At 29.9% G+C, this 13,892-nt stretch overlaps 1 protein-coding gene across 3 annotated transcripts; it reads right to left on the minus strand.

Moving 5' to 3' along the window:
* Positions 1-1,513: 1,513 nt before the first annotated feature.
* LOC113869054 (UDP-rhamnose/UDP-galactose transporter 2-like) lies at positions 1,514-6,138 on the minus strand. 3 transcript variants are annotated; one of them, XM_027505172.1, is made up of 6 exons: positions 5,773-6,138; positions 5,544-5,676; positions 5,032-5,216; positions 3,249-3,449; positions 2,399-2,560; positions 1,514-2,285 (listed from the first exon to the last, which is right to left on the minus strand). In XM_027505172.1, the coding sequence occupies exons 2-6, from the start codon at positions 5,671-5,673 to the stop codon at positions 1,923-1,925; spliced, it is 1,041 nt and encodes a 346-aa protein (XP_027360973.1). In that variant the 5' UTR covers positions 5,674-5,676; positions 5,773-6,138; the 3' UTR covers positions 1,514-1,922. The 3 variants fall into 3 exon arrangements, with proteins under 3 accessions (XP_027360973.1, XP_027360974.1, XP_027360975.1); XM_027505173.1 differs by having other exon boundaries at positions 1,534-2,285; positions 5,765-6,122; XM_027505174.1 differs by having other exon boundaries at positions 1,611-2,285; positions 5,777-6,018.
* Between the last annotated feature and the right edge of the window lie 7,754 nt (positions 6,139-13,892).

Genomic DNA, 13,892 nt, shown 5'->3' on the forward strand with positions numbered 1-13,892 from the left:
TTTCAAGTACAAAAATATAATGTCGACTAATTTTAGTTATTGAAATTAATTTCTTGACCAAAACAAATCATTGAAAATAATTTATACGGGTGAAGATTAATTACATACACAGATAGTTATCACGAAGGTGGCATTCTATTTCTTTTCTTTTATTTTCATATCTATTTGATAGTCTTAATGTAGATAAGTGCTTTCTTATATTGGTACAATAATAGTTAAACTCTTCCTCCTTATTTAACTAGTGAAGTGATGAAAGTAGACTCTATTTTCCTTAGTTTTTAGTATGCATATCCTAATCTTGTAGAGTTCTTGTATTTTAAAACTCATTTATTTTATAAGTGATTAATTTATTATTGAAGATTGTCTTTTATTCCTTTTTCTTTGTGCATTTGTCGATGCAACCACCTATATGTGTACCTTTGCAGGTCGATATTTTGGCTTCTTTCATAATGATCCAAGTGTTATTCAATTTTTGAACTATGATAGCTGTGAGAAGGGACGTTATAATAAGATTCACAGCTTTAGTCTTATCTCTGAATTTCACGTCAATTTTTAAACCCTTGTGTGTGTGTTTGTATATATATATTATCAGGACATGTTTAAAAATAAAAGTAAAATTGTTGACTTGTATTACTGCTCGTGTTTATTCAATGAGAGCTTTCAATTTCACCGCTAAATTAACGAATTTTAATGTTTTAAAAATAAATAGAAATTAATTTTTTAATATATGTCTAAAGACATGATAAAGAATTAATAAATAATAATTTTTTGTTTAAAATTATATATTTAATATTCTCAACATATTAAATTTATTGATATAATAAAATTTCTAATAAAAACTTGTACATAAATTCAAGAAAAATGAAAAGAAAATAAAGAACGAAAGAAAAAAGACGAAGTAATAGAAAGAAAGAAAGATAAAAAAAAGATAGACAAATAAAAAGAAAAGAAGAGAGAAAAAGCGAGCCAAATATCAAGAAACGAAAAAAGAAAGAGATAGCCAAATAGAAATAGATCAATAATAAACAACAAATATAAAAAAGAACGAAATGGAAAAAGAAAGGGCAAGAAAGAACAGGGAAGAGAACAAGAACGGGAAAGAAAAGAAAAAGACGGAGGAGAAAAGAAAAAGAGAAAAATTAAAAAGAATAAAGAAAAAACTAAAGAGAGATAAGAAAAGAAAGAGAAACGTAAAGAAAGAATAAAAAGAAAAAGAGGGAGGAGAAGAGAGAGAGAGAAAAAAAAAGGAACTACAGTGAGAAGAGAGTATAAAAAAAAAGAGACAAAGAGGAAAAGCAAATAAGAAATGAAAAAGAAAAAAAATGTAAAATGACAGAAAAAGAAAGATCATTTTATCATTAAATGAACTTAAGCTGAAAAGTAAAAATGATTGGTGTAATTTGAATTTAAGCTTTAGCATCAAAATTTAGAAGCTATAAACCAAAAATTATTTTGTTTTTAAAATCTTCAAAACTTAAAAGTGACAATCATGCCAAATAAGGCCCAGAAATATCGAACTAAATAACTTTATTGAATTTCAATAATTACTGTACCATTGATAAGCATAAAAGACAAAAATGAATGTATATAAAACAAGAAATTGCGTGAGGGGTTATCACTTCTCACTAGCATACACATTGTACATCTTAATGGCGCCCTCGTATTGTTCATCTAGCAAATATCCTGGCAGGCCAAATGAATAACCTCAATGTAACAACAAAAGTAAAATATCAAACTAATAAATAAACATTGCTGATGAATGGAAACAACTTGTAAAAATGGATTTGTGCGAGTGTAAGCAGATAGACACTAGGGTACAAACCAAATTAATGCAGTACACATTGTAAAAACGGAGCAGAAAAAAATGGATTTACTACCATGTAGACTAGACAAAAGGCACAAACCAAATTAAATCAATTGATTCATTTCTCAATTTCACCACCAAGTTCAACATCCTTCAGAGGACTCTTTTCTACTCCATCCTTCAATAGTCTAATTTCTTCTTCCGTAAGGCTGTTTTTTGAGTTAGGAAAGGTCTTTGCATTTGAGCGCTTTTCAACCTCTACAGCCCAACTGTAAATTACCATGCCAACAACTGCTATAACCATTCCCATGATATTCTTGAAAGTTAGCTCTGAATCAAATAGCAGCCATCCCAATGTCAGAACACACACTGTTTTCATGTGGCCTAAAACCTGGAAAGAAACAGCTGAAAAACGCCCGATGCAAAGGTATTGGCTCACATTGCAAAATACAGCTAACGAGCATGAAAGGAGAATGCATAACTGCATGGGTTAAGAAAAATGTTATATGAATAAGCCAACGCTATTTGTGCAATAAAAGATAAATACATAGGGAATATAACATACTAGAGTCAAAAGGGGAAAAAGGAACTTACAATGGCACCAGAAGATATCTTGTAGTTGGTTATCAACTTGCCACTGAGGTAGTAATCAACAAACGGACCAAGAATAAGAAGAAACAGGGCTTGGATGGGAGCAGTCTTACTCAGCAATTCAAAAGATCCAATTGAATATTTCTTTTGAAGAGAACCTATTGACTGTCTCAACAAAGGTGAGAAAAAGAATAAGTTATCAAAGGGCGTCAATCCCACGAACATCACAAATAAATACTGGCATATAACACAAGCGACTTCCACAAACATCACAAATAAATACCGGCATGTAACACAAGCAACTTTAATAGAGGAAAGTACAATCTCTCATACTCATCTTTTAACAATAAAGCCTATCCGATCTAATGACCATATACAGGCAAAAGACAAGTCGTTATTAGACCTAAAAAGGGAAGAAATTATGCTTTTAGTCATGAATCTAGGCCCAGTTTTGGTAACTTTCAAATAAGTCCTTAAAGAAGAAAAAAATCAATATAAAAAATAAATAAAATTTCTCTCATAAGTTAAAGACAACTTATATTTTTCTATTTTTTTAGAAGCTCTCAAATTTTATTTATCTAAAATGTGAAGCAATAAGTTGTTTCTAACTTATAAGAGAAATGTTATTAATTTTTATATTGATTTTTTCCTTCTTTAAGGACTTCTTTAGAAGTTTACCCAAACTAGACCTAAATCTAATGAAGTTGCATCCAGAAGGACCAGAACTCACATAAAACTAAACCAATTCCTTGTATATAAAATGGCAAGGGGAAAAGGAAACCACAACAGAAATTGCAATTAATTATATCTATATCACCAGCATTCTGGAGAAGAATCATTACATAATACTTACAATTTGCTGTAAAGATGTTGACAAAACTGCTAAACAGGCGCACATGAAACCTTTGAGATTGACTTTTACATCAGTTACAGTGCAAACCCCAACACCAATCACCACAACCACCACTGCCATTTTCACTTCCCTTGGGTAGTGCTTACTGTGAAGGATCCATTCCATCACACAAACCACAGGAATCATGCTAAGCTTTGATATCTGTGAACATATGTAACGAGAGAATTAACAACTGAAAAATAGAAGCAATGAAAATTCAAAATGAAGGCATGCATAAGTAGCTATCATTCAAATCATGGGAATGGACACATATGTCCGAAAACAATGTAATGAAGGAAGCAACTCCCGATACATAAGAATTGAGATTTAATTATAGCAACTACTACTTGCTTGTCTAAACTGAAAAGTTGAGCACAATCTAATTATAAGATCACCACAAAATACAAAGGGTTGTAATCCTTGCAAAAGCACTAAGCACCTGACACCATACAGTAAAAAAATGCCATAGTTAACAGCTTTACATCTTAGGTCAGGTAGTGAAAAGGCTGACAGCCCAGTATGAAGGTCCTTACATAGGAAGCCTCATAACCAGATACTCCAAGTCACAGCCCAAGAACACTGCTCTTCACAGTCACCCACTCAAAGCCTAGACTATCTCCCTCTCATTACAAAGGTACATTCTCTCTCTCTCTCTCTCATCCCATCTCATGCACCCAATCCTCTTCCAAAGCATTATCCTTATTCTTGATGTTGACTTATGCATTGGAGTGGGACCTGGGACTTATTGCCTGTTCTGTCCCAAACATAACAGGTCTACATCAAAAAGAGCACTTGAAGACTTAGATTTTAGGCTGCCATAATTATTTTGTCTTACAAAACTTGCAATTATTATTCCTAACATTTAACAATAAATATCTCTTTAGTTAGAGTGTGTTTGGTTGGCTGTTTGTAAAATTGCTTTTGAATAAACTTGATTTTGTAGAATTGATTTTAATTAAAAGTGAGTTTGAAGTAAAGTGATTTATGTTTGAAAACATTTCCCTTGAAACTTGAAAGTAAGTTTAAAGTAAAACTTAACATAATATTTTCAACTCTATGCAAAAGCAACAATTTGTCATGTTGACTCGAGCATTATTTAGAGGCAAAATCAATTTTAATATAGAACTGCCAAACATATTGAAACAAATTCTGAACCACGTTTAAATCTTCAAACGTAAGTTTAGCGGCTTTAAATGGCCATTAAACATGCTATTAGTAATACTCCAAGGGTTGACATTACTACTCACAAGTGCAGATACTTAAAAGGAAAAACCAATGTGCATTGAGGAAATAAAATGTGAAATTCCGCATTAACAAACCAAAACTAATACTAATATGGGATTCATTGCATCAGATTCTCTAGGTAGGCTTTTAAGAAGGTAGATTCATAACCCTAAGTTTGTATTTGCATTTAGTGTTCCATTATTCATACCAAAAGCTCATTACTTTCACAACAATAAATTACAAATTACACATACACAACCCACCACTACGAGCACCTTTCTGAAGGATAGGCTAGGTACACATTATTACAACTTTTAGGATGAAATGATTCAAATAATTGCCCTGGTGCATGCTTGACAGAAAGGATATGAGTATGACGATGATGGAAGATTGTCTGAATTATATGCATGCATTACTTATGTCTGAATTAGATTAAATTCTTAACAAGAAAGAGAGAAAAAGTCAAACTGTCCAAGCCATGAACATGATGTATGATATCCCTATCATTATAAAACCATACTTGGTAGAATCCAACGGAGTTGAGCATGAGGCTAAAATTCATCCCCGTGATAGACATATTGGCAACCAGAGAGAACCAAATAAGCTCCCACATGGGTACATGCTTCGACGCTGAGTAACCAGTAGCATTTGACACTAGACCAACCAGAGCAGTCACAGCAAAGTGGAACCCAGTCAACGTACTCGCTGTAAAAAATAAGAAGGAAAGATTAGTATCAACAACACACAAACACCCACACAAATACATAATCATGGCATGATATCAAGCTGTCAACATTAACAACTCATGAGCAGATGCTTTCCTATGTAACAATATTAAAATTTTACACACAGCGCCAATAAAATAAACGACGGTCAGCATCAAGCATTAAAAAATCAGACAGTATTACGAATATTCGGATCGTGAATGGAAAGACAGAGGAAACAACGCAGAACACAAAAAATGTGGGAGAAATTAGAGATCTGTAACTCTCAGTCTCAGATCCAAACATAGATGAGAAGACGGAGGCTGACCAAAGCTGAAAGCATAGCCATTGTTGGACATAAGCTGTTTGTTGGCCATAATGATTCCGACGGAGCTGACAACGTTCATGGCCCACGCGCCGACGTCAGATATCGCCGACGATTTCTTTTCGCTCTCCATCTTCTGACAACAAAAGCAATTCACATCAATCAAAATTAATTTCTATGCATATAAGAGAGAAAGAGAAGAGAATTGAGCGTTGAGGGGTAACCGCTTTACCGACACCAGATCTGAGAAAAAACGGCACTGCACAATACTGTAGCGGCAGATTCACGAAGGGAGAGAAAGAGGAGTGTTTGGAAATGTGGAACACAGGATTTCACTTTTCCCAACTCAAATTGAATGTGAAGAGGGTTACGGTGTGCTGATTGAGATGAAATGAAATGATTTCAGAAGAAAAAAAAAGAAAAGCGAGAGAGGATGGTTTCGCGCTTAGGCTCTGCTGAGTGCAGCTCGGCGCTTCTCTCTCTCTCTCTCTCTCTCCTCTCTCTCTCCTCCCACAACCCTTCCTTCTTGTTTCCCCCACCCACCTCTTGCCTCCTCCTTCACATCACTCTCTCCTAATACATCATCCTATCTAAATTTCAAAATTATTTAACTCTTTCCTTTTTTATATCCTCATTTCCATCTTTTATGACATGTAAGCACATGTATGGGAATCTATTAAGATTCCAGTGATTTCATGTTTTTAAATATTAAACAATTTCTTATAATATGATTATTTTTCCTTTTAAAAATATATAATATAATATATATGTGTATTATCTCTTATTTAAAAAAGTATTTTTAAAAAGAAAATGAACGTACTCTAAGTTTTTGGTTTTGTTTTAAATAAATTATATAATTGTATCAACAATAATTACTAATGTTTTATTAATTAATATAAAAATTATATCTTAATTAGTTGGGTTGTGTAAAAAAATTTATACTCGCGGTATGCTAAAATTAAACTTTTATTATAAATATCATTCACATTTTATTTATGAAATGCAAACAGAAAATGGGTTTTCAGTGCAATAAAATTTACTTTTTCAAATAAATAATGATTTTAAGGAGCTCTCATAATAACGATTTTTTGTTTTAAAAATATTTATTATGTATTTTAAATTAGTAGTTTTTCTAGAATGATGGAAGACTTCTTTATTTTATTCTTAATAGAGTTTTGAGAAAAGAAAATATATTGTAATTTTATTTCTTGGTTTTTTACACGAAAAAAGAGAGTAATTTTTATATTAAATAAAAAATTCAGTTTAAAATTTGACTTATAGTTAAAAGGAAGTTTAATAGAAGGAGTAAGAAGTGTTAATTTTAATTTACATTGCTGAATAAATAGTAAAATAACTTTTGTGATAGGAAACATATAGATATGTCTATATGATTCAATTTTATCACAACTCACCTTTAGACAGTAATTAACACACAAGTTAATATTAGTTTACTATTCAATTATCTTGAAAAACTTAAAAGAGGGACCACAACAAAGATATACATTATTTCAATAACAAAGAGCCACAAAAAAAACTGATAGAATTTGCTCTATATTTTTAATATCATAAAGTAGTATGAAGACTTGTAGTAGTCAATGTTAAGGTTCCAAAAGAACAATTGTGCATGAATGATCATATCACGATTATGAAATCACATGTACAACAAAATGATGAACAAAGAGACATTCTATTCCTACAAATGCATTTGTAGAAGGTTTACCAAAAAAAACGGAACAACTATTGGGTAGATCAACAAGTCCAAAAATTCCATGCTTCATGACCTGTGAATTTAAATGGAAGAAAATAAACAAGTAATAGAGATTCAGTGGGGCATAGTAAACAAAGTGAGCATAGAAAAGAAGCAATCATATATATCACGAGTTTAAAATTAAGCAGAATATAACTTATGAAGTAATTAAAAAAATATTAATTCAATCTTAAGAAAACTTACCAAAACTCAAGCCTCTTACTTAGCTCCATTCGTTAACCTAAATTTGATTTCAAAATTGCAATTAAAAATTTTCGTAAAATCGATCCTTTGTATCTACATGGGTCATACATTATAAACTATCTAAACATAATTTAAGGTGTAATCTCAACTCATAATGTCTAATATCATACTCATCATAAATAATGAAATTTTGCCTCGCCTAAAATTGTCTTATACAAGTTATACACAAGTATTAATATTATATTTTAAATTATTTGTAAAAATTTATTAAAAATTATAAAAAATATAAATAAAATTATTAAATTAGAAATAAGAAATAGAGAGACTTACATAAATTTTAACATTAATAGTATGTTAATATATTACTAGCAATTTTTTAAGTATAATTTTATCTTTCTTTGTTAGCTAACAAGTGATATTCTTTTGTTTAAGAACTATGAACAAACAATCTATTTGCCGATACAATAAATGGTATATTCTTTCACATAATATATTATGAATTTAAATCACAATATTATATATTTATCAATCACAGTCTAAAACTCTTATTAAATTATTAAATTCATAATTCTTGAAACACAATAATACCTTAAAAAAGATAAAAAAAAATGTTAATATTTTTAAACTATTATATGTTATTTATGTGAAAAATAACTAATTTAAAATATTTTTACTTCTTTCAATGTCATATTAGTATTTAAAAAGTGACATAATCTAAATTGTACAACTATAAAGAGCAAACTCAATCTCTTCTAAAATCTTTGGGATAAGCAAGAGGAGTGTCTTCATGAAAATTTAAACACTAACAAGTAGTAAGGAAGTTAGACAAAAACTTTAATGTATCATACTTAAAGTATTAAAGGAATCTTTAGATAAGTTTAAACTTTAAGCTCTTTATTGTTAAGCTTATTATAAGCTCTTATCAATACTCATTATTTAAAATTACTATACCAAATTACACGAACATGAAGAGCAGTTATTAAAGAACTGATCTCTAAGCAGCATTTGGAGAGCAATTAATTGAAAATTGCTTTCTGAACAACACTTGGAGAATAGTTAAACATGTAATTGAAAAATGCTTTGAAGAGTAGTTAGACATGTAACTGCTATCTAAGTTGAATGTCGGAGAGTGGTTCTTAACTAACCGCTCTCTAAAATTGAACCATAACAAAACTTGTTCATCTCTGCCCTTGCTTTCACTCTCCTCTATGTGGACCCCCATATTTCTCTTTGTTCTCTCTATATCATCTTTGTCACCATTGTTTGCACTATTGTTGTGACCATTATCTGCAAAGTCATTCATTTACATTGTTTGAGTATACTTCTTTGTTATTCATCTGACTTAACAATACTCTCTACTCCCTGTATTCAATCTCATCAATGTTTGAAGTGAATATTGCAATGGTATCCCTGCCATTGACATGAACATCAATTCAGGTCAAAGCAAAGCTAATTCAAGTCAGTAACATTGATTTTCTAAGTTATTTTTATGTAATTATATTTAGGTTTTGCTTATTTTGGCAAATTTGGAACTTTAGGTTAGTGAACTTGCCTTAATGTAGATAATTAGCAACTACATAACACATAGACCATGTAAATTATATAATGATATTAAAAGCATAAGTTATATATAACATAGTCTAATTGAGATATAGATGTGAATATAAAATGCACAATAACACCTGTCATTGCCTATACTCTTTACATTTTGAAAAAATTTGTTCATTTTTTATTCAGATTTCATACTATGTTGTTATAAGCTATGGAGAGAGGGAGAGACAAAAAGAACAAATCTTGAAAATATCATATATAGGTAGCAATTTCTTGTAGCAAATGGTATATTAGAAGCAAGACTTTGAATTTGTCACAATGTCATAAAACAATGAGCCATATAAATTACTTAAGCAATTAATATGACTTAGCAATATAAATAGTGGTAGTAGTTTTCAACTTTGATTTAGTGGACTTAGCAATGTAGTTGTTTTGAACTTTGATTCAATTATATTTCCTTCGTGTAATTTATGTAATAAATGTAAATATTTTCTATTGTATATTGAAGCTTGTATTGACATTTGGCTTAAAGAGTAAATTATTTTGATAGTGACTAATGCAATGGTTTTACAACAAGTTTTGAACTCTAAATATATTTGCTTCATTTTGTTAAGTATCTAAAAATAAAGATTCTTTTTTCCTTTATTTAGCCATACATATAGTCTAATTAGGAGAATAGGAACTTGAACTTAAAATCCTCAAATGTGTTAAATATAGATTCAAGAGCTTGAGTAGTTAATAATTAAGTAATTAAGTTGATATGTACAATAGTACAATCCAAATGAGTAGAATTGTCTTTTGCTTAGAACTAATCACTATATGATGGTTTGTATTTGTTAGTTTATGATTTTCCTTGCTAATGAAATGGTGTGAACATTTTTAATTAAACACTTTGATAGTATCACTAGCATGGTATTTCGTGGGCAAATGCTTATTGTTTTTTAAGGTTAGCATGGTATTTTGTAGGCAAATGGTTATATGTTTTTTTAAGTATGCTTTATGTTTTGTTGTTCAATGTAAATTGTGGGTGCAAATACATGTGGTTTACTAAATATTATGAATATATGTAAATTGTTCTCTAAGGGCTCGTTTGGTGCATGGAATTAGAATTGGAGTTTAAAATTATAATTCTAATTCCAATTCCATTAGAATGTAGAATTATAATTCTAAGTTGAAATCAAATTCTATAGTGTTAGTAAGACGTAATTAATTATAACAATTTTCATCAGTCTCATGATATGATTGCCCCAAAAGTATACTTCTTTCTGTGTCTTTATCACTCTCGTCTGTTGGCTCTTTGGGTATATTTCTTTATTTATACCATAAAGTTATTGTGACCACTATAATAATTGTTGCACCTTGCACTAGTTTTCTCCTTTTTGTTTCTCTTGTACTCTTTATAGTTATTGAATTAATTTCTAATATTTTTTCTAACATCTAACAACTTAAAAAAATTATCAAACAATTTATTATAAAATTAACATAAAACAATATAGTTTGTGTCAAGTGCAAAAAGTGTAGAAAAATAATATAATCTCAATTCCAAATGGACATCCAAACATAATAATTAAAATTCTGAAGCTCAATTCTACACTCAATTCCTACACCAAATATTATGATTTGAATTTAAAATTTAAGTGAAATCTTAGTTTACTGATTGAGATTCAAAATAATAATTGAAGAAGTTATTATGTTGAATCTTAAATTGTTCAAGTTAGACAGTTAAGGAACAAAGTTTTTTATTAAGTAATTAGTAATACTTCTTAAAATTTTGTATGTTGTAACACCCTTAATTTTGTGGCCCTTGTATTGAAGGAAATAGGAATTTTGGTGCAGGGTATCTCGCTATAGCGAGAAAAAGCTTCCATAATCAGGCTTTCTGATGCTCTCTATAACCAGAATTTTGTCGCTGCAGCGAAGAGCTCTCGCTATAACTAGAATGACAGATAACAAAGAGAAATTTTGTCTAGTTTTTTGCTACAACGAAAGAATGGTTTGCTGTAAGGAGAATATCGCGAGTTAAGGGGGATTTAAGAGCTTTCAACTTAGAAAAATTGGATTACAATCCAAAGTTTCGACCCCTTCTGCTATTCTCTTCGATCTCTCACCCTCTCTTCTAAACAATCCTCCTCCAAAATTCAATCTTCTTTTGAATCCAGGCTTGGATGTTCAACCATTTAGATCTAAGTAAGTTTTTTGGAGCTTGGTTCTCTAACTTCATTCTTGTTTCTCAGTTTTATCTAATCTAAAGTTTTATACTTTGTGATATTTAATGAAACCTCAACCTTCAAGGCAATATCCTCTCTCAGGATGTTATGCCTCTTCCTCGGATCTCTAGGAAAACTCAATCTAAGAGACTCATTTTCAGGTAAAGGGAGTTAATCCTAAACCCTAACTCCTTCTTGGTATTTTGGTTTGAAAATACTAAATTTCTATTGGGACCCTAGAATACTAAAGTTTTCTTAAAAATCTAATGTGTAGAAATAGAGAGTTTGACATGAAAACCCCACGCTTTTTTTTAAAACCAACTAAATCCAATTTGTAACAAAAGCTATGAACAAAACTATTTCAAGAAATATTATGATTTTACTAGTAAACCTTGTTTAGAGATAATTTAAGACTTATACATTTAGTATTTTTAAAATAATAGATATACCGTGAATATTGTATGTTGTCAAACTTTAGGATAAACGACTGGATTGATACTAAGAAAGCATGTATATTGAAATTGTACAATTGAGTTGAGTCCGAAGGTGTCCGACCTCTAGCACATTGTGTTGATATGTGTGGTGTGAAATTATTTGAGGACCTTCTGTGTTAGATGGATATAATACTATAAATATGAATGTTTGTTGATGGCTGATGTGTATTGAAATTATTGAAATTATGTTGTTGATGAAAAGTGTTATAATATTCTTAAATGAAGAAAGAGTTTTATGTATAAAAGTAAATGATATGACATGATGAAGGAATTATGAAAGAGGTGATTATAATACAGGAGTTAGATAGATTGATGGATATTATTATGATATTTTTGATACATCAAAATGTATACTCATAATACATGTATTGTAATACATTAAGTTATATGATCAAGACGAACGTATTATGATACGTTGATCTATGAGAATGATATAGAAAAGAATAAGAATAACATAAGAAATGTTGATAATAAGTATAGATAGTCACAGAGATACACTAGAACTGTGGAAAACAGGGGCGATTGTAAAGATCTGAGGGAAATGAGGGTGGTGGATGCTTTTCCATGGTTGCGCAAAATTAATGAAAATAGAGAGAAAAGACACCACAAGCCTTACACTTATTTTCTGACCTAAACCCCTGACCATACCTTTACTAAAAGGGGTTGAGTCGGTACACGCGTGTAATCATGTTGTTGCAGCCAACCAACAACTATCTATGCTATGAAGTCTTCAAGGGATCCCAGGAACAATGAATATAAAAGTGTAATAAATGTGAAAGTGTGGTGAATACGAAGTAATATAGAAATTGTATGATTATAATATATGCATTATAACATATCGATTGATGTTGTTATGATATATGTGTTGTAATACATCAATGGGTGCAATTAGGATATATATATATATATATATATATATATATATTGTGACATATTGATTGAAGTAGTATAATACATGTATTATGACATACAGACTAGTCTGAAAATACCTGTCATAAATATTTGCAAAGATGATTGATTGGTTGGGGTGTATGTGTGCTTTGTTGTGATAATGATCTATATGATTTGAGTGTTATCATTAATCCAATGTATATTAGATAATATTTTTAGTATTATATATATATATATATATATATATATATATATATATATACCTTCTTCTATCGAATAAGAGATTTAGTGGGGCGAGAAATACTCACCCTTACTAACTATTTTTCAGGAAGGCGAACAAGGAGAAAATAAAGATGATTGATCTATTCTAGGATCATAGTCCAGTGATATTAGAAGGAAGACTGCTCTGTAGGGACTAGAATAATTTGAGAAATTATAGTACTTTACTCTAATTACAATTTATGTTGACCAAAAACTGCAAATACTTTTAAACATCAGATTTTAGAATTTATAATATTTTAGAAATTTTGTTGTAATGAATAATTTGAAAATGTTCTTAATGGTATTTTAAACTTATACGTATGCGATATGAACTGAATAATTGTTTGATGTAATTCAAAATTTTATTCATCATTTTAATGTCTTGAAATTATTCTTTTAGAAATTTTAAATACTTTGCAATCTTATAAAATTTTCATAAGAGAAATGTAAGTTTTGCTTTCATTCAATTCTTAAATCTATAAAATAGAACAAAATTCTTCTATTTTTCCCCTTTGTTATAAAAATTTATTTATTTTTAAATAAAAAATTGAGGATATTACATATGTTATACTTAATGAAATTTTGGTTTGGTATATTTCACATTGTCTCTAGTTGCTTGCTTGATTGTGATAAATGATCACATTCAAGTACTCACATTCAAGTTGTGTAGTTGGAAACTAATGTGAAATGTTGTCAAAATTTTGCCAAGTATAAAATATTATGTTTAAGTAGTAAATATTAATTAATGTACTAAAAACGTTTTTGGTTTAAGACCCTTCCAAAATAAGACACTTAAGAAACATGGCTTACAAGAAGATGAAAGTATAATGATTACAATAGTAAAAAGATGAGTTACAAGAGGCATAACATGACCTATATAACCAACTAATTTTCTATCTAATATAACTAATTTCTAATTAATTTTTATATCTTTGAAAGTCACCGCAAGTTAGAAGTTGGAAGGTATGTACTAACACATCCAGCTTAGTAGAAGTGA

Source organism: Abrus precatorius, unplaced genomic scaffold, assembly GCF_003935025.1.
Source record: "Abrus precatorius isolate BTA unplaced genomic scaffold, Abrus_2018 Scaffold6, whole genome shotgun sequence".
Classification (NCBI taxonomy): Eukaryota; Viridiplantae; Streptophyta; class Magnoliopsida; order Fabales; family Fabaceae; genus Abrus; species Abrus precatorius.